This window comes from Ceratotherium simum, chromosome 12 (assembly GCF_057802395.1).
Source record: "Ceratotherium simum simum isolate JZ-2026a chromosome 12, ASM5780239v1, whole genome shotgun sequence".
Taxonomy (NCBI): domain Eukaryota; kingdom Metazoa; phylum Chordata; class Mammalia; order Perissodactyla; family Rhinocerotidae; genus Ceratotherium; species Ceratotherium simum.
The window spans coordinates 56,068,888-56,092,706 of record NC_141911.1 but is presented as its reverse complement, the minus strand read 5'-3'; the positions used below and the strand labels follow the sequence as shown (position 1 = coordinate 56,092,706).

Below are 23,819 nucleotides of genomic sequence, written 5' to 3'. Positions count from 1 at the left end.
TCTCCATTAGCTTTACTTATTCATATTTTTCCTGATCCTCAGAGTCCTAAGTATTCTGAACTTTATAACCTCTGCTTTGTTTGCTTGCGAAGGGTCTTAAACTATAAAGATTAAAAGCCACAACTCATAATGAGGGGGAAAATATTACCTTTTCAAAGATCTACTCAACCCTTACTTATCCTAGAAATTTTTGGGAATAAGCCAGTGCCTGAAAGTTGTCTTCATAACTATTTTCTCTGCATCAACATATAGACAAAGGACATTAGATAGAGACCATCAAAACACAGGAAAAGAGTAGTTCTAGCATTTTTAAAAAAGAACAGGTAGAAAAGAAAATCCCGTTACTCAACTAAAATTTGCCTTTGTAAGGAACTTGATGAGTTTCAAGAAAAGGCAAAAGCTAACTCAAGTATTCATAGAATCAGAGAAAGAGTCTTTTTTTAAGAAAAAAAGAGGAAAAAGGTGACCAAATGGCTCTAAAGATTCTTGGCAAAGAGTGCACATCATTTCTGACAACTGAATAGTTGAAATTAACTTCAGAAATATAGGAGCTATTTGTAAGCAATTTATGTAACTCAATAGATTTTACCTAGTATAAAATCCCAGAGTATAAAATCAATATATTTCTCAGCAATTCTTATAATATCCTACAATATCCCGACATCTTTATAATAATATAAAAATGCACATGGCATTATGGACCAGTGAAGAAAACACTATTCTGGAGCAGGAAATCTGATTTTTCTTTCTGTTTTCATTGCTTATCTGTTATTTATCTTTAAATTATTTACTAAAACAATAGGCTGATCTATTCTCCATGTCATCTTTGTTAGAAGAATGTTTGCGATCATTTTCTGAAATGAAGATTTATATATCATTTTTTTAAGTTAAAAAGTGACACATTCCTATGAAAAACAGATAAAATATTTTCTAAATATAGCCCAAGAATAGGGTGAGCATTTATATTTGAAGTCTTTTATGAATAAGTTTACTGCTAACATTTCCTTCAAAGAATACCTTTAAAACACATTAAATATATACATAATAAAATTTGTGAGAGAATTATTTTCGCAAAGGGCATTGGCCAGATGCTTAATAGGAATTAAAAAGTATTTATTGGTTCTGACAAGAAATGTAAAAGTAGATTTAAAGCATCCATGACTAATGCCATACATCAGAAAATTTTATTACCCTTCTCTGAAAATTGGTGTTGGCCTCAATAAATTACTGAAGTTATAAATGTTTGGCTAATAGTATAGAGTGTGGCACTGTTAATGTTGAACCCTCAGGAATTATGTGATATAAAAAGGAAATCTATAGGAAAATATCTGCTCTCTGAAATATTTTTCTCCTCTTTACTTCTGTAATTTAACATTTCAGCACTGTAGTAAATAGGAAGCAGTATATAGATCATTTGTTCACCAGATTGTAAACATCTTTTCAGATCAAAAGTTAACAGGAAAAGAATTATGCATATGTATTACTTACAAAGAAAACTAACTGCAGCTAAATCATCGATAAGGTGTGTTTGGAACCATCACATATCAAATACGCAATTTCATATTATGGAGTTTTTGGTGCAGCTTAGTTTGCCATCAGTACACATTTGAGAAAATTTAATTTTTTCCCTTACATTTCAGGCATCAACTCCCAGCTGGCTTATAGCATTGCTTCAGGTGATAGCCTGGGGCAGTTTACCATTGACAAGAATGGTGTCCTGAAAGTCCAAAAAGCTTTGGATCGCGAAAGTCAGTCCTTCTACAACCTGGTTGTTCAGGTGCACGACCTGCCGCAGCTTCCAGCCTCCAGATTCACAAGCACTGCTCAAGTCTCCATTATTTTGTTGGATGTAAATGATAACCCACCAACATTCCTTTCCCCTAAATTGACATACATTCCCGAAAACACACCTATTGATACTGTTGTTTTCAAAGCTCAAGCAACCGACCCAGACAGTGGCCCAAACAGCTATATTGAGTACACCCTACTGAACCCTTTAGGAAACAAGTTCAGTATTGGGACCATTGATGGTGAAGTGAGACTCACTGGAGAACTGGATAGAGAAGAGGTTTCTAACTATACTCTAACAGTGGTGGCTACAGACAAAGGTCAACCATCTCTCTCTTCATCTACAGAAGTTGTAGTTATAGTACTTGACATCAATGATAACAACCCTATTTTTGCTCAGACTTTGTATAAAGTGGAGATTAATGAAAATACACTTACTGGAACAGATATAATACAAGTATATGCAACAGATGGAGATGAAGGTACAAATGGACAGGTTCGCTACAGCATCATTGATGGTAATACCAATCAGGAATTTCGAATTGACTCTGTCACAGGTGCAATCACTGTGGCTAAGCCTTTGGATAGAGAGAAGACACCTACTTACTTTTTAACTGTTCAGGCAACAGATCGGGGCAGTACCCCTAGAACTGATACCGCCACTGTTAGCGTTGTTCTACTGGATATTAATGATTTTGTTCCCATATTTGAGCTATCTCCGTATTCTGTAAATGTCCCTGAGAATTTAGGGACCCTACCCAGAACAATTCTTCAGGTCAGTATATTTAAATAAAACAAATATTGTGTTCACTATAAGACATCTAATTTAATTACAATGTTCATGCTTCCTCCACCCTCTTCCTCATTCTCATCCATAAATGCTTAATTGCAGATTTAGCAAATCTTGAAAAGGAAAGGCTTATGAAAATTATACCTAAGAAACTATTAATTTCCTTGTAGATTAAATATTGCATTTCAATTATGTTCTGTGTATAATCATGTTGCACACATTTATGTATTTGTATATTTCTGAATTTTGTTTCACTACAACAGTAATATCTGCACATGGTAACACAAAAAAAGCATGTAAAAGGTTGAAAACTTTGTTATAAATGTGGTTCTCCCTTCCCTCTTTAGAAATCCAACTACCTAGATGAAACTGCTGCTACGATTTTTTGCGAATCCTTCCAAAAATGCTGTGCATTGATTTTATGCACGTTTTTACACAAATAATATGTACCACTCTGTACTATTTTTGTCTTTTACTTGAAACTTAAAAATATGTCTTTGGAACCTTTTAATACTGGTACATATGGCTCTATGTCTTTTTTTTTTTTTTTTTTTTGCTGAGGAAGATTAGCCCTGAGCTAACATATGTGCCAGTCTTCCTCTACTTTATATGTGGGTCACTGCCACAGCATGGCTGATGAGTGGCATATGTTCGCACATGGGATCTGAGCCTGAACCCGGGCCACTGAAGTGGACCACGCTGATCTTAACCACTACGTCGCAGGGCTGGCGCCCTCTACCTCCTTGATACATTTTATTTCGTGGTATATAGTGTGTTAGTTTTACTTACATTCATGGCATGTATTATTCTCTCCCACAGGTGGTAGCAAGAGATGATGATCAAGGTTCCAACAGCAAACTCTCGTATGTTCTATTTGGTGGTAATGAAGACAATGCTTTTACTCTCTCAGCTAGTGGAGAACTTCGAGTAACACAGAGTTTGGACCGGGAAACAAAGGAGCACTTTGTCTTGGTGATCACGGCCACAGATGCAGGTAAATCTGGTATAACCTTGTCTGGTTGTAAAGAATTTCTTCATAATGTAAGTGAATGAAAGTATTTTTGTCTACCATTAAATTAAACATTTGTTGAAATTTACTAATGCTTGGAAATCCATATCTATATAATTTATAGCACATTATCACTTATAAAAATTATATGTACATCGTTAAGGGCTTAAGCGTATTACAAACAAAGCTCTCTTCCTGTGAGACAAAATGTGTACTTGTCTGTAAGCCACCTGAGTACCTCTGGGGTGGCCTGATATTCCACCACTTGAGCCACGAGGCATTTCAAGTACGTTAGCTTTGAAAACATTCAGGTGGTTCTAACTGGTCATGGAGTTAAGTGAGTGGGTCTAGAGTTCTGCTTCATTAGTCACCTAGGTTCTGCAAAATTGTAAGGAGCTGTAATAGGCATTTGATGTAGCCCCACAGAGCTCCAAAAAGAGTATCAGTGAGAGAGAGCTCAGGGTTCTCGTTGAGTTAGCTGTGTAATGGCCCAAGTTAGCAGTGTAATGGCCCACCACAGAAATAATGAAAGGCAGTATACATTTGCTGTTAGTGTTTGGAAATAGTAATTACATAAAGTTGTATAACAGGTAGCACAAAATACAATCTATTAAAAAAAAAGTGGTATTACTGTTTACCATTGTGTTGTTTTGCATATATTGACTCGATTCATACTGAATACTTCTAATTCAAAATTGAAACAATTAAAAATTTGTCAAAGAATCTTTGTGTCTTGAAGAAATAAGTATTGCTTAAATAGTTGTTGAAAAAATGAATGAATGAATGAATGAGTCATTGATTTCCAAAAGTATTAATGAATTATGGAACATTGTCCTTATGTAACATTCATTTACAAAAATTCCCACAACTTAGTATCTAAGTATTAAAGAATTTAACAATGTTGACATATTTTTTAAAAATTTATTGAAATTGTTTTAAGCCCAGGCAGATTTATTGGAACCTCAAATGCCTGAAATTATATATATTTAATATATTTATATATTCTTGTAGATGTGTGGATCCTAATATAGAAGAACAATTCTGAGTTTTTAAATGAGTTGTTTTTACTGTTGTTGAAATGTTTCTGATGAATATAATGTATTAATATTTTTGTTATATATGACCAGTTTCAGAGTATACAATATATTGTTTCATGTCACCAATTGTCATAAAAGAGCAGGAGATTTTGAGATTACAAGTAATGATAGATTTATTGAAATAAAATATTAAATATTATTAATTTAAAATATTTTATTTTAAATTATTTACTTAATTTTAAACATTTTATTTTAAATAACATGTTAAATATTCCAATTATAGTGCCTCTGATTATTAAGTGAGGTGGCTTTCTCTATATATTATTTGCCATTTACTTTTGGGAGTGTAATTATCTCAGACTATTGCTTTATGAAAGAAAACAATATTCTGTGTATTTTTTTAATGTGTGAATGACCACGTTGCATTTTATGCAAAGTAGAAAGTCCTGAGGAATGACGAACAGCATGTAACGTAGTGTGGTAACTACATAAAATTTAAACCTAGTGGATCTGAAACATATTTCATGATGGCTGTAGTCCGTGTTGTGCTTCATGGTTGGTGGGCACGGATGGTAGCAATCTCATGTGAAAAATGCAGTCACTACCGCATTGCTCAAATCAACCCAGTATTTCAAGAGTCATCTGGAGAGAAGAGAGGATGAAACTGAGTAGAAACTGGTAGGGAGTCAGATATTCGGAACCAAGGTTTTCTTACTAAGAGATCCCAGTCTCCACCTTCCTCCCCAGTTACACCTGGAAATGTGTGGTCAATTGTCGGCACACACCAATATAGACCCTTTGTGGAGCTGAAGTGGGGGAGGAGAAACCAGGAATCAATTTCCCTAAGGCATCAGTCACTATCAAGCTGGCTACAGAGGGTGTGTCACGTTGAGGTCAGCCCAGGCTGGGGAGCAGGATGTGATTGTGAGAATCAGGGTGTAGTAGGAGATGACCCAGGCTGGGTAGGGCACAGCCCACAGAGGTTCTCCTTCAGAGCGTTTGTACTTGGGGACATTCTAAGTCAAAAGCCATAGCAGAGAAAGAACGTAACTATGTAGACAAGAGTGCCTGTTTTCAACCAAATAATTCTGAGAATTTAAAAATCTTTTCGTGTGCCTGTGCAGCCAAGGAGGGGATATTGTGGAAGGGAAGGGAATGGTTGTTTTCTTGATATACGGCCACTTGTGTCATGCAGTATGCCAGGTTTTACAGATATTAACCCATTTTTACACATTAATTTTTTTTACCATCTCAAAGACTTAGGTGTTTTTATTTCCATTTTACTTACAGTAATCCCAAACTCAGAGTGGTTAAATAATTTGCCCAGGATAGTATAGCTAGGAAGTAAGCAGAGCAGGATTCAGACCCTAGCATAACTGACTTCCTAGTTCAGGGTATACTGAAGATTTTAGTGTGTAGGTAAAGTAAAATTTGAAAAAAATATTCATTTCCAAAATTATTTTATTTGCAAAGCAAACCCAATAATAGTCTATATAATATAATAATAAAAGCTTTTTATTTAAATTGATCTCAATTTGAATTCCGGTTCTGTCATAATTATCTTTGTGATTCAGACAACGTGTATCATCTCTCTCAATTTCAGTATCTTCCTCAGTAAAATGGGGATAATAGTAATTACAAAGTAGTTTATTATAAGGTTTAGTTGATACAACATACGTTAAATTGCTAAATAGGTCTATCACATAATGTATCTAACAATTGTAACAAGAACTGTGATCCACCCACTTGAAACATTTTAAAATTCTTAGAAATATTTGCCCTGTTCCTTACTTATTAAAAAATATATGAGGGCCGGCCCGGTGGCGCAAGCAGTTAAGTGCGTACGCTCGGCTGCGTGGGCCGGGGTTCGCCAGTTTGGATCCCAGGCGCGCACCGACGCACTGCTTGGCAAGCCACGCTGTGGCGGTGTCCCATATAAAGTGGAGGAAGATGGGCACGGATGTTAGCCCAGGGCCAGTCTTCCTCAGCAAAAAAAAAAAAAAAAAAGAAAAAAAGAAAAAAAAGAGGAGGATTGGCAGATGTTAGCACAGGGCTGATCTCCTCACAAAAAAAAAAAAGATCTACGAGGCCAGCCCAAGCAGCCTAGTGGTTAAGTTCAGTGTTCTCTGCTTTAGCAGCCCGGGTTCAGTTTCCAGGTGTGGACCTACACCACTTGTCTGCCAGTGGCCATGCTGCTGTGTGGCTTACATACAAAATAGAGGAAGATTGGCAACAGATGTTAGCTCAGTATGAAACTTCCTCAGAAAAAAAATAGTGTATGGACTAGTTTATAAAATTTATTTTAAAATTGCAGTTCATATTGTTTCATTTTATATGTATCAGATATTTCTTTCAAACATCCAAAGAATATTTTCATAGTAAGTATTTAACCATTCAAAAAGACCACAGATTTTAAAAACTGTATTTCAGCCAAATTATGGTTAAGGAGGATTTCGTGGGCTAGCCAGTAAACTTAACTACCACTTGGAATGCTGTTTCTCCATCAAAATGCCAACGTAAAAGGGACATTTCATTAGGAAAAAAAGAAAGCAAGCAAACTTGAAATGATAGAACTAAAAGTATTCTCTTCTGATAGACACGGGTGAGTCAGCCTGTTAGGAGGAACTTTTACAAGGAAGAGATTCAGTAAAGCATTGGTCTAAATGTGCAGACTGCACAAGAACAAGTCCTGGTTCCAGGGAGCCATACTGTGTGAGTTCCTGATGCTATTGATCCCGAGGAAAATCGGGGACCTAGGATTCTTAATATAAGGACAAACAGCAGAAGTATAACTCTAATTTCTATGAAGAATTGTGGCCATTAAATGAGTAACGTGAAGACCATGTGCGTGTAGATTCTGCCCAATGGTGAGATGGGAGAGTTATAAGTTATAGACAGTGAAAATTCTCTAGAGAATTTTCTAGAGTTATAGGGAAGTACAATTAAGGTATTTGGAAGTTTGTCATTCAGAGCCTTAAATATGATGCTGAGGAGCATGGTGGGAAGCATAAATGAGATTCAGTGACACAGGTGCCTTAGGTCACAGTATTTTGGCAGTCCTGGAAATTAGAGAATTGGTTGAACTTGGCCCCAGAGCACAGATTTTTATAAGAATGGTTTTTCTGAGTTGCCCTGAAATGGACTGGTGTTTCTGAGGGGACTGGAGTAGAAGTATTCGGTTAGGTGCCTGAAGATCATTTAGTATGGATGATGCAGAAAGCAATCAGAAATTGTGAGGGAAGTTGGACTAGATGATCTTAAAGTCATTAAAACTGTATATGACCATGATTTTATGTTCCATTCCTTTGCATGCATTTGGTATCATGAATAAGCACTTTTATGGGAGAATGAGAGAGTGTTAGATATTAGGCTTCAGAATCTGCAGTTTCATCCTGTATTCCAGGAATGAAGTCTCTGACACAAGATTTAAAATACATATTCACTGCTATGATTTAAAAGTCAAATTGGTATATGACATGAGAAAATTCAGAAAAATATGGCAGCTTTTAGATCCCAGATGCCATGTTAGTCTGAAATTTGCAGTGTTCTAAGAACCAGGGAAATGTCAAAGTGTTCTAAACAAAAAAAAAGTTTGACAGTTTTATTCCTTAGGTCACAAATCTCTTTTCCTTTGCTCTTTTTAAATTCTTACCTGATGGCAGCCCAAGGGTGGGTCACTTCGGCAATATGGCAGCAATTGAAGCGGCGGCTTTTTTATCAGCAAACCTCTAAATCTTTGAATTTTTTTTTTGGAGAAAATATTAGCATTCCACTATCATCATATTTTTATTTACTGACTGCATGGGCTGGGGAGTAGCACATCTGGAAACTTTCTAACTACTCCTGTCTACTGTTTGAAATGAGCTACAACCGCACTATCATATGTGTGTGGGACTGAATGTTACATTGCTAAATAACAAAACCAGAACAGATGTAATAATTCTACATTGTTTTTTTCTATAAGATTAATTTGCTAAACAGTAATTTAATGAATTGAGACTACAACTCAAAGATGATATTTTGTTAAACTATAATTAAATGTCTGGATACTCTGCCTTTATTCTCTATTACTTACTGTCATTTCTTCTAGAAATATGTACTGTACCAAGTAGAAATTCCTGGGAGGCTAAAGCTTCAACTTGGTACAGTGATGCAGGTACTGCAGAGAACCCAGCACTATGAGATTCATTCTAAGAGGGGAGCTGGCTCTAACGCAGTTAATGTCCTTCACATGGTTTGGCATTCTAGTTCCAAGTAGCCTTCCTTACAGGAGTTTTCCTTACCATTTTCTCATACATGCAATAAATAAAATAATATGATTTTCATATAGTAAGTAGCAGGGAATTATCAGGGAACCCAGAGCAATATACTTAAGAAAACAATTAAGAGAATTAATTTACAAAATGGAAGTGTATCCTAGAGGTAAATACATAGCTTTATAGTTAAACTGAGGCTCAAATCCCACCTCTGCCATTTTCTAGTACATGACCTTGGGCAAATGACCTTCATGTTCATGTCTATAAAATGGATATACTAATTCCTACATGGAAAAGTTTGTTGACAGGAATAAATAAGAGAATGATTTATTTTGGCTATTAATATTAGTCAGCATGTTACCTGGACATCTCAAGTTTAGTAAGACCGAATAAAACTTTGTGACTCCATACAACTCCCTACCCTCCATAAATTGCTCTCTGTCCACAATTTCACAATTGCTGTTATCATTCTCCATTCCTCTTCCTCTGTACCCTACATTCAACAAGTCCTTTGACAAGTAGACTCTGCCTCAAAAAAATATCAAAAAATGTCCTGAATTTATCCACTTTTCTTTTCCATTACCACCACCCTGGTCTAAGCCAGGGCTCTGTGGTAGCTTCCTAACTGCCTAACTTTTCTCCCCCACAGTACATTCTCCAACAAAGCAGCTCATGAACTTTAAAACCATAAATTAGATCATCATGCCCCATCGCTTGCTTAAAAACCCTTCAGTGGTTTCCAAGAATAAAGCCTAAGTTTCTTACCGTTGACCACATGGCAGTAAATGATGGCGCCTCTGTCCACCTCTCTGACCTCTTCTGTCAATCACTCGCTGCCACCTTTATCGTGTGCCTGCCATGGTGCACTGGGCAGGCTCAACCATTGTCACCTCCCAACTTGGTGTTCAGTGTTTTCATGCTAGTAGGTTGAAATCTGCCAGTGTGGGAGTATTTATACCACAGAAATTAGCAACGCTATGTATCGAGTAACTTGCTTCGGGAGAGCAGTTGCTAAGCATTTGCTGCAAATTGCCAATGCCAGTTAATCTGGCCTCTAAAAGTGCCAACCTTTTCCTGCCCTTGGCCCTTTGCACTTGTAGTTCACTCTGCTTGGAGTGTTCTACTCTGTAGCTGGCTGTTTTTGTTGCTATTGTTGTTGTTGTTTTAAGGGGGAGCACATTCACATCTTGGTCATTTTGTCCTATCTAGGTAAAACGTCAACTTCTCAGAGAGAACTTATCTGACCACCAACTTAATGGTCCCACTTCCCCTGTCCCCAAGGTCACTCTCTATCACTTTACCTTGTTGTGATTTCTTCTCAACACTAACTGATATCTAAAAATATATGCTTATATATAATATAATATGTGAATATGTCTAATTTATTTACCCCAATAATATCTATCATCCTTCCAGTAAACTTCCTAAGTCTTGTTCAAAACTGAATTTCCAGAAACACTCGAACAGAACCTGCTACATAGCAGGTGCAGAATAAACGTTTGTTGAATATGAATGATTTAATGAGTAAAAAAAGGATGATAGTATTAATTATCATCCTATTATTTCATAATTATTTACCATACTTAGTTTATTGTTTTATATATATATATGTGTATATATATATATACATACACATATATATATATAACTTGCAGATTTTTCAAAGGACCTACCAAAAGGAAAAGTGCCAGTATGTTTTAACTCATGGCTGAAATTCCAGAAGTTTTTGCTACATTGGTTGTGGTCATTCAAATTGACCTCTGCTTTGAAAAGCAGCACAAGTGTTTAAGGCTGTGGTGTTTAGTGTGATGTGATAAATTGCAGTCATATGTAAAGACCCGCTGAAGCATTTTATGGCTCTAATTCAGTTTCAAGTGCTTAAAATACTGTTTGAGCTACGTTCTCATGCCTCTGCCCTGAACCCTCTGGCTCTTACTCAATTCTACTATCTATTAGATGTTTCTAGGTAGGTCTTGTCTCTACTCTATGTGGTGTTACTTACCTTCCATATCTCCCAAATACCCGAGCACCCGTTTAGCTACAAAAAATATATCCTACATATAGTATTTGGCTTCACACAGCTTAAAAATAAGGACCTATGACTCTTCATATAAAGCTAATATGAAAAATGTTGCTTGTTTTGAGTTTTGTTATGGAAATTTTGGTGTTTTGGTAAACTATTCCAATTAATATATATCTATACAAGTAATTTTTCCAGGTCTCTTAGAATTTTTTTTTTAATTTAAGATGATCTTATGCCCTCGCCAGTAAATTCAAAGCCTGTGAGCCATTAATGTCTTCCATTATTCTTTCAGAAAACCGAATTAGTATGTGAGAAAGCAGTAAAACAAGATGGTATGACGATAGAGGGGTGTCGCAGTTATAATTCAGTGTGTAACCTGGAGGGATTTCTTAAAGAGAACTATATATGAAAAAATTCTAAGTTAGAGAAATCTGATTTGAAATGATAATTTTAGAGCCAGAAGACTTCTTGGAGTTGAGCCAGACCATTTCCTTTATTTTCTGGGTAAGAGAATTGAGGTCTGGAATAATTAGGCAGTTTGCCAGAGCTTGCAGACCCAGAGAGTGGCAAGAGTCAAGAGCAATATCCAAGATTTCTGCCTTTCAACTGAGTTCTTGCTCGCCCACACTGTATTTATAAATCAGGATCTGCTGACACTGAATAACACAGGTTTCCAAAAAGGCAATTTTAAGAAACCTTTTCTTCTTATATGCTGTTCATTGTACTTTAACAAATAGAACATCCACCTGTTATTTTTCTTGCTCCAAATAAATAAATGTTTCAAAATATTTTAAGTGAAGCCAATTTTAATTGGAATCAGTAACTTCAATATTGATCTTTTGAAAATAAGCATAAATTTAGGCATTGTTCAAATTAAATGCTAAGTATGAGAAAATGTTAAACATTCATTAGGCTTTATAGGTGGAAGATGACAATATTGCCAATTATCACTGTTAATATTTTACATTTATTAAAATCAAACTATGATGCTAATTTAAAGACCTTATAAGTGTGTTATGATTATAGTCAATGAGACTCATGCTTTTATGGGCTGTATTAATATGTAACAAACATCTTCATATAATTTTGTTGGAAAATATTTACAGAACAGTCTCTTCCAGGTATTCCTCCAGGTACTGGAGATACAGTGGTGAGAAAGTGAGAATCTCTGTCCTCCAAGAGGGTACATTCTAGTCAAAAAGATAGATCATAAATTATAATACATAGACCAGGAATGATGTGAGATACTATGAAGTTAAATGGAGCAAGTTAAGTGACTAGAGAGTGAGGAATTGGGGGCGTTATTTTTGATAGTATAGTTAGGAAAGTAAAATGTGAAGATCTGGGTAAAGAGTGTTGCTTGCAGATGCAACAGCCCTGAGGCAGGGATCAAGCTGGCTGTATCCAAAGAACAGTAGGAAGGCCTGGATGGCTGGGCTAGAGGAAAAGAGAGGAAGAGTCTTGGAAGAGGTAGGCAGAGGCTAGATCACGTAAACTTTTCAGGTTAGGGTAAGGACCTTTAATTTTATTCAAAGAATGAGGAGAAGCCTTGTTAGGACTTTGAACAGGGGAGTGACAGGGGATTTTAGAAAGATCTGGTTTTGTGGCAGTTGTGGAGAACAAGAATAGAAATAGAGATGATGATTACAATGCCGTTAAAGCAGCCCCTTAGAAAGAAGATAGTGTTTGAAATTAAGTGACAGTGTGGGGGTGGGGTGAAGTAGTGATATATTTTACCCATTTTGAAGATTGAGCCAATGGGACTTGATGATGGAATTGGAGGTGTAGGAAGTTAGGGAAAGAGATGAATCAAGCATGAGACCTAGATTATTGGCCTAAGAAATTTGGAAATGGAGAGAGAAAAGATTTTAGGGCAGGTTATCAGAATTATTTTTGGGGTAGATTGTATTTTAGATATTATGAGATATCCAATGGAGATGTCAGGTAGATAAATATAAAAGTTTAGTTCTCAGGGAAGACACTTGAGTGGAAGTACAACTTGGGAAGTCATAAACTTTAGACAATATTCATTCTGCGCATACTGAGTGCTTGTATGTGCCAGAATTTGTATTATATTATCTCCTTTAATCTTGCAACAGCCCTGTAAATTAGATACTATTATTCCAATTTTATGGATTAAAAGAAAAACAGAAACAAAACTGAATATTAGAGAAGGTAAGCACCTTGACTTAGGCACGCAGCTGTTTATCAATGAAAACAGGACTTGAAGCCAGTCAGCCTGATCAGGGAGTACATTTCTTACCTATTACTCACTGCTTCCCACATAGTAGTTTGTCTACCATATTATGTCATACATAGATCATGTTTATAAGAGTTTCTTCTCTTTGGATTGAATAATACTTTTATATTAAAAAGACATTGGTTTATGAAGCAAAAAAAAAAAAAAACAAAAAAACCTTGAGGTTTTCAGCCATTAAAGCAGCTCTAAAATAAGAATATTTATTTATTTGAAATCAAAGGATTGCTCTCCTCATCAAATTGGGAAATACATATCCAGGGATTTTATAAAATAGAGTGCAAAGCAAATGTTATATATTGTAGTAAGAATATACACTATATATGATATACACATACATGTACATACAATGAGTCAGTTGGGCTGTGTGTGTGTTTGCATTTAATTTGGGGGAGGGAGATTAATCAGTGAACAAATTAAATACATTATTCTTTATCTATTCTCAGTCTAGTATTAAAGAGATATGGAAATACTCTGGCTATAGATTTGGTTAAAAAGTTTAGTTATGAAGTGTCTATGTGTCAGCATAATTAATATGTGTGAGGGGAGAACTTCAGATATTAGCATTTCTAATTAAGGGCATTTATCATCTGACTGAAAGAGGGAATAAACTTCATTCTTATGCAGAGATTGGAAATTACTTTTTAATGGGGGGGAAACATGACGCTTTTGCAAAAGTTAATTCTAAAAGCTAGAAAGGCTAATAACCATGCTTTATTTTCTTGGTGAGGATATGAGGACATTTAAATTAATACTATCTGTCATATTGCTTAGTTGAGAGAGTCATTGCATTACAAATAGCTCCATAATCAAACAAGGGATCAGAAATGTGGAATATGACATTTTACATCTGAAGATAGTTGTTTTTCAAATGTTCCAGAAAGATTGCTTTTTGTCAGTATTATTTGTGGGAAAATATTGGAGAAGAGCTTGGCTTGTCTATTATGATGAACATTTTTGATAATGAAAATTGCCTGGAAACTTTCCATAAGGCACCAATGATTCCATAAGTCAAGTAGCACTGGAGTTATCTGTAATTACTGGAAATTAATTGCATTTAACTTGCTTCTGTATTTGAGTCTAAGGCAATTTTGGTTATTTCCGATAGAGTTGTTAAAAGAAAATTTTTCCACAGACAATTTACTGATCTAGTAGGCTTTTATTCAACAATTTATGAATCAAGCAGCATCCAATCTAGCAGATAGAAAGGAGTTTCAAAGAGCTGTACAGGGCAAGAGATTTTTTATAGACCCAAGTGAGCAGGAACAAGATTATATTGGGCATTTGCTGATCGATTGAGGTGGGGTTACTTTCCTTATATGGAGTGAAGGGAAGTCTTGGAGCTGAGTCAGGTAACTTGGGCTGAGCAAGCAAGCGCTGATTGGTTTTCTGGGAGAGCCAAGCGCAGAAACTTAGTTAATTTCTGCTTTGCGGACAAGTGGTTTAGCATGAGCAACTCTGTCTTGGGCTTAATCTGGTTACTTTAACAGAGTATTTGTCTTAAGTGAGAATTTTGTTTCCAAGGTTGATAACTGGTGATTGTTTCACTTCTTTTTATTTTTAGTAAGATTTTGTATCATATCTGCTAGTGACGTAAGTATTATTATAAATCATTTATTTAAGTAATTTTCTTTAAATCAGCTACTCTTTGGTAGGAAAAATTCTTTGTACATAGAATTTCATTCGTATATTCATAAGATGTAAATACAAAAAAAGATGATTTAACTGCCAAAATTCTATTAAATAAGGGTTAGAATTGCCATTATATTGCATAGAATTAAAATTTGATAAAATAATTTTAGTCTCCTCTTCATTTATTTCATACAGGCTATAAATCTGAGTAGACAAAGGACCCAATTTTAAAATGGAAATAAACTATTTGAAATATTAAGGAAAATGTTTATATCACCTAAAAGATAAATATTAAATATCATGGAAAATAACTTGAACTCATTGGGAGTAATTTTTTTCTTTTCAAAAGTCCTCAAAACGTGTCCTTTTAAAACAATCATTTTGTAACCAATTTGGTAACTATTCCATAAATATATAATTGGTATTTTCACTAAGTAGGCAGGAGGTAGGTTGTGTTTAGAATTTGATGGAAGCCTCTAGTGTTTCAACACGTGTTGAGAGTTGTTTTTTAATGTTCTCTAAAAAGTAATTCCTCACGACATGCTTTTTGTGGGGGATAAAATATTTAGTCAACATTATATGTTACTTTATTAAATTTTTTAAAATTGTGATAAAATAGACAACATGAAATTTACCATTTTAATCATTTTTAAGTGTACAGTTCAGCAGCATTAAGTACATCATGGTTGTGCAACTTTTCAGTGTCATTAGTTTTACTTGTCACCTCTATTAAGTACAAGAATTTCTGTTAAGGAAATATAGTGTTTTTGATAAAGATTCCTGCAGAAATAATTAAAAAATCAAGTGTTACTTAACTGTGTATATATCTAATTTATATAAATATATTTGTATAACTAATTAGCAGTAATAAATTATATTATAAAATAGAATTTTTAAAATACAAAGCTGTTAATCATATTTAAGATGTTCCATGCTTATTTGTTTTATACATTTTCTGGATTCAAACTTAAATCTAACCACACAAGTTTCCATGTTAATATAGAATGGCTGAATTTCAACACATTTTCAGTGGATGGCTTACTTATTGTGAGAAAAACGTGATTACTTCATGGGAAAAAAAGAAGCTAATACTTTACTACAACAAACACACACCCAGTCAGGGGACCCATTCACCAAATGTTTGATGTCAAGAATGAAATCGGCTTTGTTGCAAAGCAACAGCTTTCCATTAAGCAAAAATTCTATTTCTGCTGAATAGTTTTTCATGTTTCAGGAAAGTATGTTTAATTTATAGGGGCTAACATAAAAAATGTAATCTGCCTGCAGTTTGAATTTTAATTAGTCATTTAGACTCATTCATTACACTTACTAAAGATGTATTTTCTGATAGAACAGTTGTCTGAAACTTTTTTCTTTTTAAAATCTTATTTTAAATTACCTTGCATGTCATTTTGATATGTTTGAGCCTATTAAGCCACCAATGTTAAAAAGCAGTACTAATCATTTCCCAAATTCAAATGTGTAAAACATATCTCAAACAAAGCTACCCACAGTATAATGGACTATCTGAAGATTAAACTGTGAACAATCTTTCTCTGTGTTTGTGTATGTGGGATTTGTTTTTGTACAGTCATAAAAATGCTTTTCAGAGTAATATGTATTCCTTGGTATTTGCTCGAAGAATTTCAGAAAGTTCCTATCAATTTACCCATGTTTATTTTATATTTATATTTGTATATATACATATATACACACATACATATATACATGTTATACATGTATAAACAATACACAATATTTTACAAAATGAAATTTGAGTTTCCTTTTATTTTCTGACTTCTACTTGTATTTCAAATGTCCACTGTACCTTCCTAGCCTCTACAGTTATAAATTTCTGAGTCTTTGAACTTTTATTTCATTTATATCTTCAGTCCGTTTCACTGGCTCACTATCTTCTAGCAGGAGCCTGTGTCATTACATTCTGCCTCTTCTTTCTAATTGCATCTGTTTCTCATAAATCAATCCCAGGTGAAATTAAACAGTCTCGCCCTATTACACCATTGCCTACGTAATTTACCATCATCAGATCTATCCAAGCTAAACATTGGCCCCTAGTATTCTGATTCTTCTCATGGGATTCGGGATTAATTGAGACCCTCTGTTCATCAGTAGTAGACTATCTCCACAACTTTGACCTTTGTCTGCAGTCTTGTTCTCCGACCCCAGCCTTAGGCTAAGGCCTATACTCCCAGATGTATATTTCTAAAAGTATTCAACTCTTTGAACTTTCAGCCATGTAGTCACTAGACCAGATTTTCATATATAGAATCAAAGGAACAGTGAATACAGAGAGAGGACAAGGCCTAACGGTACGCATTCTGGGTTTATATAAAGATGAATTAAACAGAATTATTTCTGCTCTCAATTAGCTTACAATTTAATAGAAGATATGGCAGAAGTACATTGATAATAGTAATAATATAGAGTAAACATCTACAATAAGAGTCGCATAGTTTTATCTGAGCCTAACGAACTGAGAAAAAAATTTTTTTTAAGAGTTCAAAATTGGCTTTCTCTCTGTCCACTATGGCTGAATGTAAATAAATTGCTTAAATTCTTTGAATCTCAAGTTCGTTGTTTAAAAAAATTAAATAATAATATCTACTTCATGGAACCTGTATATTAAATGAGTAATACATATATATATATGGTATCTAATAAATGTTCAATAATATGTATATACAAATATATTCATATATATTATATGTATATATGAGTATATATATAAGTAATAGTATATAAAATATATATCTGGTATTAAATAAGTGTTGAATAATATATACATAAATATATACATGCGTATTATATGTATATGTATATATATTCATATATATGAAATATATATGTATATGTATTTGAATTTGTATATAAACATATGGGTTAAGTTTACACAGAATAGTTAAGATTTCAGTTTTTGACATACTAATGTTGAGGCTTTTTGGCAACTTGCAAGAGGAGACAACAAATAGTCAATTGGACATATCAGCCTGAAGCTGGCAGAGCGTTCTGGACTGAAGATAAATAGTAAACATCATGCAGCACTTCACATGGGACATAAGCAAAACAATGTTGGAAAATGAACATAAGCACCTTAGACCACTTCTTTACAGGGTTGAGAGAAGGAGTTCAAAACCAAGCAAACACAGAAAAGCAACAACAAAAACATGGCTTGATCCTTCCGTTAGCAGATAAGAGGACATGCTAAGATTTGTGCGGGTCAAGGACTAGGGACCTTGTGTCCTTCATCTGAGAAGAGTGATGTAGAACTGAGACTAACTCCCTTGAAGTCAGGGGGCGTTTCCATTTTCCTCCCTTGATTTCGTCTTCCTGCTTGAAGCTGAGAGGCAGTGACTTCCAGAGCTCATGCTGTCAGCGGACAAGGATGAGGCTGGGTAGGGGATGTGGTGGTAGACCTCATCCCCAAGAAGAAAAGTAAAAAATATTGGAGGCAGAATTCAAATTTGGAGTTAGTTAAATCTCAGTAAAAGACTTAGAAATTTAGAACAATGTCTTTGTCTAGTTTCCTTGTAAAACTGAAAAAAGTAAATAAGACCTGTATGTACATCCCTTGGGGCAACAAGCAAGTGAGGCTGCTGGGGAGGTCGTGCTTCCCGCTATCAACTCTTGAAGAAAATAGGAAGAGAAGAACCCCAGTGTTTGTAAAGTGAGTGGTGGCAGCTAATAAGGGGAGAAAAAGGGACTCAGGATTGTTCTTGACTGGAGAAGAGGCCCCACGTGGATATGGGATCACCTATGGGCTCCCTTCTCAAGCCAGGACCATCTGTTGTCCCTGGTGTGCTTTTAAAATCTTCTGAAAAGACTAGACATTCTCTCGTATGAAGACAGTGAGATTCAACTTGCTGAATATTTTCTTAGGTAAACAATGTTTTTTTCTTTTTGCTTACTAATTCAGAAAACACATCAGCAACAATATTTATGTAGTTTATAGACAAAGAAAGAAATCACATGTTCCTGACCAAATGAGTTAGTCATCATTTTATGTGGTTTTCCATATGTGTGTCATCAGTCACTTTAAAATACCAAAGATGAAACCTTTGCTTGGCAGTAACTGGGTTATTTCTTAACAAGTGTAAGCATTGTTGACTAGAGAGCAGTGTACATATCAAAAATATTTAGGTCTTCTTTAAACTCTTACTGTAAATTTTTAAATTTTGCATTTTAAAATTTCCAATTCAAGTCTTCCACAAAGCTATGCAAGTTTTGAGAGCTAAGGGCCTCATATATTTATACTATAAAGGAATTATTAAGAGGAAAGAATGATTCAAAATCTTTTCATGAGTAATATTATCATAAGACTGAGTCAAAAGTTTTGTAGGGGAACAAAAATCGTGAGAACTATGACAGAAATCTGCAAGGTTAAAAATAGACCTTTTATATATGAATTTCCCATTTTTCTTGTTAGTAAAACAAGTATAGGAATAGCCAGTAATATAGAGTACATTTTAACAATGCCCCAGACATTATCCTCAGCATGTTACATTCCCCTTAATACCTCTTTGGGATAGGTTCCATTCTTATTATTCCCATTTTACAGACAAGGAGACTGAGATTTAGTGAGTAGACTGCAGCATCAGCAAAAGATATAAAAGAGCCCTGCATCTCCTCCCATCCTTTGCCTCTGGGACCTTGATTTAGTTATCCCCTCTCTCAATTCATCATTTGCACACTCTCCTTCCCATGACATCCCCTTTTGCCCACACAAATGCACAGATACGCTTTAGTTAATTTTTTTTTTAATGCAACCAGTGGGAGAGATACTAACATGATGCAGATCATTAACTTCAGTTTCACCAAACTGTATATAATTATACACACACTCAAGATTTTTAGGGCAAACATTGGTCATCAATAATACCCCTGAAAATATTTATTTTAGCTTTAACATGTCCCTTGTGAGAAATTCAAAATCTGTGACAAGATTTTTGTCTCCAAATGCCCCATAAACTTTGACTGGCAAATAGCGAGGGTCCCTCGTGGATGGGCCTTCTCCTCCACCTCATGCCTCCTGTTGTCCTCTGGGCTCAGCTCGTCCAGAGTTCTAGCGCATCTCACTGAGTGGCACCCGTCCAACTGCTAGACACCTTCCAGCTTTTTGCCAGTGTAAACAGCTCCACATCCATGTCACACAGATCAAATCCCAGCTTCCCCACTAGATCTATGGCCTTGAAAAAGTCACAACCTTTCTAACCATCAGTTTATTGATATATAAAGCAGAGATAACAGTGGTATTAACTTATGAGGATTAGACAAGATAATTTATGTAAACTTCTTAAACCAGTACTTGCATACCTAAGGACTCAGTAAGTATTTGCTATTATCATTATTAATAAGTTGAGTGAGATTTTTAGTCTCAGTTTGATGTGCTTCTGCAAGATTTATAATACTTCTAAATCTATTTTGTGTTTGAAATATTTTTGACATCATTTTACTATTGTTTAAGCAACTACTGAAAAGGCATTTTTACTATTTTGATGTTTGTAATTAATTGTACATATAAGCAGTAGAATGAGGACTAATTTTCTTTCCGTTAATGGGTAAAATCAACACCTAGAAGGTAAGATTTCAGCAGTGATGAGTTTAAAAATATGTTAATGTATGGGGCTTGCCCCGTGGCGTAGCGGTTAAGTGCGCGCGCTCTGGTGCTGGCAGCCGGGGTTCGGATCCTGGGCGCGCATCGACACACCGCTTGTCAGGCCGTGCTGTGGCGGCATCCCACATAAAGTGGAGGAAGATGGGTACGGATGTTAGCTCAGGGCCAGTCTTCCTCAGTAAAAAAGAGGAGGGTCCATGCCAATGGATGTTAGCTCAGGGCTGATCTTCCTCACAAAAAATAAATAAATAAATAAATAAAATAAAAATATGTTAATGTAAATGGAGTGTTTAATATAAAATATCTTACTGAAAAAGATATATAGGGCAACAATTAGCAGCATGCAGCCTACGTTTAATTGCATAGGTTTCTGGGAGGTATCATGTTTTATTACAGCGACCAGCTCAACTGGTCATATACATTTTTCATCTAACATAGAAGTTGAGTTTCCTTATATAAAGCACAAAAATAACAGATCCCCAAAACCATAGTATTTCATAATTTTCTAGTCTGTTGATCTCAGTTCCTATACATTCGAGCATAAAAGCTGATTGGTAGTATGCCATCAGTAATTATAGTCTAAGAAAGTAGAAACAGATTTGAATAGTAGTAAAGGAAATATCAGCAAATCACAAGATTATTAGAAAAAACAATATTGGAAGGTTGTGAATCTCAATACCATTCTGTGATAGTAAAAGGGTGCTCCATAAACATTTTACAGAGAAATCAATGAGTAAGTGAATGAATGGCTTTATTTACAAGTCATGGAATACTAGAAGTCAGTAGAATTTAAACTTCATAAAAGGGGAGATAATTTTATGGGAGGAAAAGTAATATCTTAAACAGAAAAGAAGAGTATCCAGGACTTTATTTTATTTTAGATAAATACAGTTAAACAGATCTTCATGGTTTCTATTTAGAGAAATTGAAAAGTGATTTTGAAAACACAACTGAAGGCAGATGATTATGGAACAACCCACTGAATTTAACCAAGTATGACATCTGACCTTCACCACAAAGAGTCTGCTAACTTTGTGTAATACGGACAGTGTACTCCTAGGTTTTGTTAAATGCTAGGTTTTCACTATATGTTGATAACAGAACTGAAACAGGAAGTAAAAATGAATTGTTTCATATTTATATTAAATATTAAATAAATGCAACAAAAATGATTCCAAGTCAGCTCGTTGACATAATGTTATTTCCAGCAAGTAGAAGATTACAGTTTTGAGATATAACTTGAAGCTTTTTTTTCCTACAAATATTGATTAGTACAGAAAAGGGAATTTAAAGACCTCAGAAACCCAGTTGACATTTTTGATGTTAACATTGACAGTCGCCGCTAAGCATACAGTTTTGAGCACTGCCTTGTCAGTCGGCCAGCTATTCCATGCCCATGGGGATTCTACAAATCTGACTTGAGCTGTTTTAATGTAATTTCGGAGAAACCAGCAGTGCCTCTTTTGTGGTGTTTAAATGATATCGTTGTGCTCTACATTGTCGAATCAGCACCTTTAAAATAGAATAAGAGATTGACATACTCTTTGTGCAGTACCACTGGGAAAGAGTTGAAATTCTAGTTTATAAATGAAAATATTTTTCATGTTAACAAAATTAAAAATCACTCCATCACTTGTCTGTGTGTTCATAAATTTTACTTTAAGATGTTTTCTAAATTCTCTTTGGTGGTGCTGTCTACGGCTAATTATTGCTAAATTTGCCGTTATTTTTGTTATTTGTAAACAATAAGATTTGATTCTCTTTTTCTTCTAGGATCCCCTGCCCTGACTGGAACTGGAACAATCCATGTCATAGTAGATGACGTCAATGACAATGTCCCCACTTTTGCCAGTAAAATGTATTTCACAACAATTCCTGAAGATGCACCAACCGGAACAGACGTTTTATTGGTAAATGCCTCAGACACTGATGCTTCAGCAAATGCGGTTATCAGGTCCGTACATTTTCCTTTGTAAATTTTCACTATTTTTCTCATTACACATTGGTCTTTGGACTAAATGAATATAATGCTTAGTTTTGCTAGAAATTCTGTAATATTCACACACAGCACTACTGTGTGTATCTATTGCTGAATAACCAACTATGCCTAAAATGAGGATTAAAACAATAATGATTTTATTTATTGCTCTATATGTTATATGTTATATTATATGTTAATTTTATCTATATTTTTATCATATCTCATAATTTTGTAGTTCAGGAAATAGGGCAGGGTTCAGTGGGAAATTCTTCTGCTTCATGTGGTTGATTGGTGTCACTTAGTGGTATTTACTTGGTGACTGCATGGTCTGGAGGGTCCAAGATGGCTTCACTCTCATGCCTGGTGCCTTGTCAGGGATAGCTGGAAGGTTAGGCTCAGCAGGGCCCCTGTCTCTGATCTTGTGGCCTCAGGGCTTCTTGGTGGTTTTTTAACGGGATAGTTGGACTTTTTACATGGTAGCTCTGGGCTCCAAGAACTTTGGGTGAAAGCTGCCAATACTCTTGAAGGCCGGGCCTGGAAGTGGCATAGCATCACTTCCGTAACACTATTTGTCGGAGCGGCCGTGGCCAGCCCAGATTCACCGGGAGGAGAAATACACATCAGCTCTTGAAGGGAGGAGAGTCGAAGAAATTTGGCCATTTTTAATCCACCACTAGCCCCTATAAGAATATTTGTGTTTTCTAAGTTTAAAAAGTTTATTTTACTCTACTTAAATCCTTTTAAAGTGGATAATAATAATACAGTACCTAGTTCAGAGAGAATGTGAAAGCAATTCGGTTGTAACATTTGGTTGATCCTGCTGTGTCCCCTTCTCCCATGCCCATTCTAAATTTTAAGAATAAAGATTTCCAAAATTTCCAGAGAAAAGTCTCAAAGAAATAAGTATTTTTGTCCCCCCACATCATCCCTGTCTTCTGTATGCTGATGTTAAGTTAGATGGCTATGAAAGTAAAGGATTAGAAGAGAGAATTTAAGAGTTTGGAGGAATTATCGGTCAAGGGTGGCCTATGCATATTGATATAATTATGATTTGGGTGATGATTTATTTTGTTTGTTACTAATTTCCTACTTAAAAAATCACTTCGGGAAACTGGCATTAATTGGTATCTTTCTGCTGGCAGAGAGAACTGAGGTAGGTAGGAAGCCGCAAGATATTTTTCATTTAATAAACATTTATTGAGTTGCTAGTAAGAATAACAATGATGGATAAGACAAGGTTTCTGCTTTCTTTGAGCCTGTATTCTTTTTGAGGTAGATAAACAATTAAATATGAAATAAAAAAGATTACTTCATATAGTGATAACAGCCTTGAAAATAAAACAAGATGATACAATAGAGAGTGACAAGGGACTTTTAGGTATGATTATTATAGATGGCCCCTCTAAGGAGGTGA

General features: G+C 35.1%; 1 protein-coding gene across 3 annotated transcripts in view; it reads left to right on the top strand.

Moving 5' to 3' along the window:
- Positions 1–23,819, top strand: part of FAT4 (FAT atypical cadherin 4) — a 159,390-nt gene that overhangs the window by 82,869 nt on the left and 52,702 nt on the right. For all 3 annotated transcript variants that reach the window (XM_014784536.2, XM_087437646.1, XM_087437647.1), the window contains exons 5-7: positions 1,641–2,563; positions 3,398–3,572; positions 22,198–22,378. In XM_014784536.2, coding sequence (XP_014640022.2) covers positions 1,641–2,563; positions 3,398–3,572; positions 22,198–22,378 — 1,279 coding nt within the window. The remainder of the gene's footprint in view (positions 1–1,640; positions 2,564–3,397; positions 3,573–22,197; positions 22,379–23,819) is intronic.